This window comes from Gavia stellata, chromosome 30, assembly GCF_030936135.1.
Source record: "Gavia stellata isolate bGavSte3 chromosome 30, bGavSte3.hap2, whole genome shotgun sequence".
NCBI classification, from domain to species: Eukaryota; Metazoa; Chordata; class Aves; order Gaviiformes; family Gaviidae; genus Gavia; species Gavia stellata.
Genome location: NC_082623.1, coordinates 3,200,167 through 3,203,303, shown reverse-complemented (window position 1 = coordinate 3,203,303; position 3,137 = coordinate 3,200,167). Strand labels below are relative to the sequence as shown.

Genomic DNA, 3,137 nt, shown 5'->3' with positions numbered 1-3,137 from the left:
CTCATCCCTCCCCTCCGAGGCTGGGGGTGAGGGGGGCCCCACGGTCCGTTGCCAGCAGGTCCTGGGGGGTGAGCGTCTCAGCACCCCAGCCGCGGTCCTTAGCACTAGAAGACGGTTTCTGCGGCTGGGAGGCAGCGATGGTCCCCTGTCCCGCCCGGGGCTCAGCCTGTCCCGCCGCCACCGCTCAGACCGGGTGGACAAACTGGTAGACGAGGCGCTGGGAGATGTCGGGTTTCCGGATGATGCCTTTCTTGTAATACTGCCGGATGGAGCGGCTCAGCTTGTCGTAGTTCATGGCCGGGCGGTTCTTCCGGATGCCCCACAGACGGGCCACCTGCGCCGAGTCCTCGATCTTGAAGATGCCTGGGAGGGGAGCAGGGCACGGGGGGGTTACAGCCTCGCCTGCCCCCCCAGCGCCCGCCCCAGGGCCGCCGGAGCACCCACCCACCTTTCTCCTTGTTGAGCCAGCGGATGAAGCGGCCGTAGTTGTGGGGTTTCAGCAGCAGCTCTTTGAGGAACTGCCAGAGGTGGATGGGTTGGCCGGCGCAGGATGAGTCCACCTCGCTGTCTGCCCAGCTGGCATCACCTCCTGCCGTGGGAAGGGATGGGTGAGATTGGGGACGAGAGACCCCGCTGCTTTGCACCGCCCTGGGGACCCACACGAGTCCTTGTCTGGGAAATCCCGTCTTGATGCCCGTGGGTCTCCAGAGACTCAGCCCAGGCACTGGATCTGGAGGCACTGCTTTCTCCTCCCCATCTTGGGCAGGACTGAGCTGTTGTCCCTGCTCCTTGTGCAGCCCCGCAGGGATGCACGGGGTGCGGGACGGGGCTGGCGAGGGTCTCGCGGCCATTTCCCCTTTGCTGCACCTTGCAGACAGCCAAAGGGCTGCTCCGGGGCAGAGGGAGGGCAACCACACATGTGCTGCTGCATCAGCCACCGCAACACACCAGATAATTGCAATTAAGCAGGGAGCGACCTCTCAAATACCCTGGACCTGTCTGAGGCAGAAGCGAGGCCAGTGGAGCTGAGCCCACACAGAACTCACCGCAGTATCTCATGTCTCCCGGGGCGGCTTTTTCCTTCATCCAGGCGGCTGGAAGGGAGGAGCAAGCGGTCAGAGGGGCATCTCCCACTGCACAGCATCGCCCACCCTCCCCAGCTCCCTCCTGGTCCCTGGTACCTACCAGACTTCCAGACGTCGAGGTGGGCGTGCAGGATGTCACCGCAGGTGGGCGAGCGCTGGCAGAACTGCTCCTCGGACATGGCACACAGGTCCTTTCCCGACAGCTCCTGGAAGGACTTCCCGATCTGCGGCAGCCGGTACTGATGCTCCGTCCACAGGATCCACTTCTGCACATTGCCGGGGCTCCAGTCCGCGGGGTCTGGAGGCAGAGGGTGAGTGTGGCCAGTGACAGCCCGGGCAAAGCCCGGGGAAACTCAGCTCACCCCACAGCAGCCCCGGGAAGTCAGAGCCTCCTGCCCCAGTGCAACATCACCCACCGGGGTGGGAGCACCCTGCTCCCAGCCTGCCCTGGTCCCTGGGGACAAGGCTGTCCCCTGGCCACCTCCTTCGCTTTGGGAAGCCTCATCCAGCCTTCTGGAGCCCCACTTGCTCCCTGCACCATCCCAGGTGACACCAAATGCTTCGAGGGAATGGGTGACACAGACTGCATAAACCTAAGCACATCCCGAGACTGTGTCACGGCAGCGATGCCCCAAGGAGAATACCCCAGCCATGCCCCACGGCAGCAATACCCCAGGGAATTTGGTCCTGGGCTGTCCTGCTCCTCTTGCACCCAACCCCATGCCCAGCTCGGGTAACATCAGCTGGCTCCAGGCTGTCCCCAACCCCACACGCTCATCCGCCTGTTCCTAATGTCCGATGGAAAATGGGATGGAGAAAAGGGTAATAGAAGCCGTGCTGTTTGCTCCTTGCTACCGTGCACCCTCCCCGAGATGTGTGCAAGGCTGAAAGGCACCTCGATAACGGTGCCCTGGGAGGGGAAGGGACCCCCAGCTCAGGGGAGGGGATGGGCTCAGCATCGGGTCGCTGTGTCCCGGCACCTCTCTGGCTCTGTGGCGCTGGTGGGGTCACACTGGCACCCCACACCCAGCACAGGGCTCTGCCTAAAGCTCTGCTAACCCCTGCCTCAGCTTAACCCCAAGCTGGCGAGGCTGGAGGGTTATTTTGCTGCCCAGGAGCAATGCCCAGGGGAGCCAGGCAGCAGCTGTGCTCCCCCAAACCCCAGCACCCGCCTGCAAACCCCCACGCTGCAGCATGGCTTTAGTTCCCTCGCCAGCACATCCCTCCCTCGCTGCAGCCCGCGGCGGGGCCGACCCGGTCCATGACCCCCCCAACGCGGGGAGGGCTGCGGGGGCACCCACCTGCGGCGATGTTGAGGAGCTTGCAGGCCGTCTCGATGTCCTTCAGCACTTCGCCCACCACCATGCTCTGTACCTGCTCCAGCGAGTGCTCCTCCAGGTGCAGGCTGGCCTGCAGGTCCCCCTCGGCCCCCAGCCCCAGGCCCTGGCTGTCGATGATGGGACATTGCTCCGGCTCCTTCTGCACCTCCCCTCGCCCTCCCTGGGTCCCGCTGTGGGACGGTTCCCCCATGCCCTTGGTGGCCCAGGCGATGTCCTCCGAGTAGAGCATGTCGAAGTAGTGCAGGCAGAAAGCAGGCAGGGGCTGCTCGGGGGTGGCGGGGGGGCTGGGGCTCTCCGGGCAGCCCCAGCTCCGGGTGTCGGGGTCCCACGGTGGGGGCAACAGGGCAGCGTCCGGCCGGGCGAGGCGGCTGGTGGGCAGAGCGGTCAGCCCGGGGCTGGCGCTGCCCATCCCTCTGCTCAGCGCCGGCTCCAAACCTGCCGGGAGAGGAGGAGAGGAGAAGAGGAGAGGCTCACCCCAGCACCAATTCCTGCCTTCCCGCCCAGCGGCCAGGCACAAAGGGAGGAACTAAGCCTGTTAGAGGGGAAAAAACCTCCAAAGAGACCCACGGCGTCCTGCGAGCCTCCGGATGAACGCAGCCCCATGGGGCTGGGGGGGCTGTCCTGGTTTTGGGAGGACCAGCTGCAGCAGCCAGCAGGGAGAAGGAACCCAGGGAGCAAGCGGGTCCCGACTGCCGTGGGCTTTTAGGGTCTT

General features: G+C 65.2%; 1 protein-coding gene across 1 annotated transcript; it reads right to left on the bottom strand.

Annotated features, from left to right (window-relative positions):
- Positions 1-184: 184 nt before the first annotated feature.
- On the bottom strand, positions 185-2,834 carry SPDEF (SAM pointed domain containing ETS transcription factor). Its single transcript, XM_059831311.1, has 5 exons — positions 2,387-2,834; positions 1,186-1,383; positions 1,047-1,094; positions 449-589; positions 185-363 (listed from the first exon to the last, which is right to left on the bottom strand). The coding sequence occupies exons 1-5, from the start codon at positions 2,832-2,834 to the stop codon at positions 185-187; spliced, it is 1,014 nt and encodes a 337-aa protein (XP_059687294.1).
- Positions 2,835-3,137: the final 303 nt, after the last annotated feature.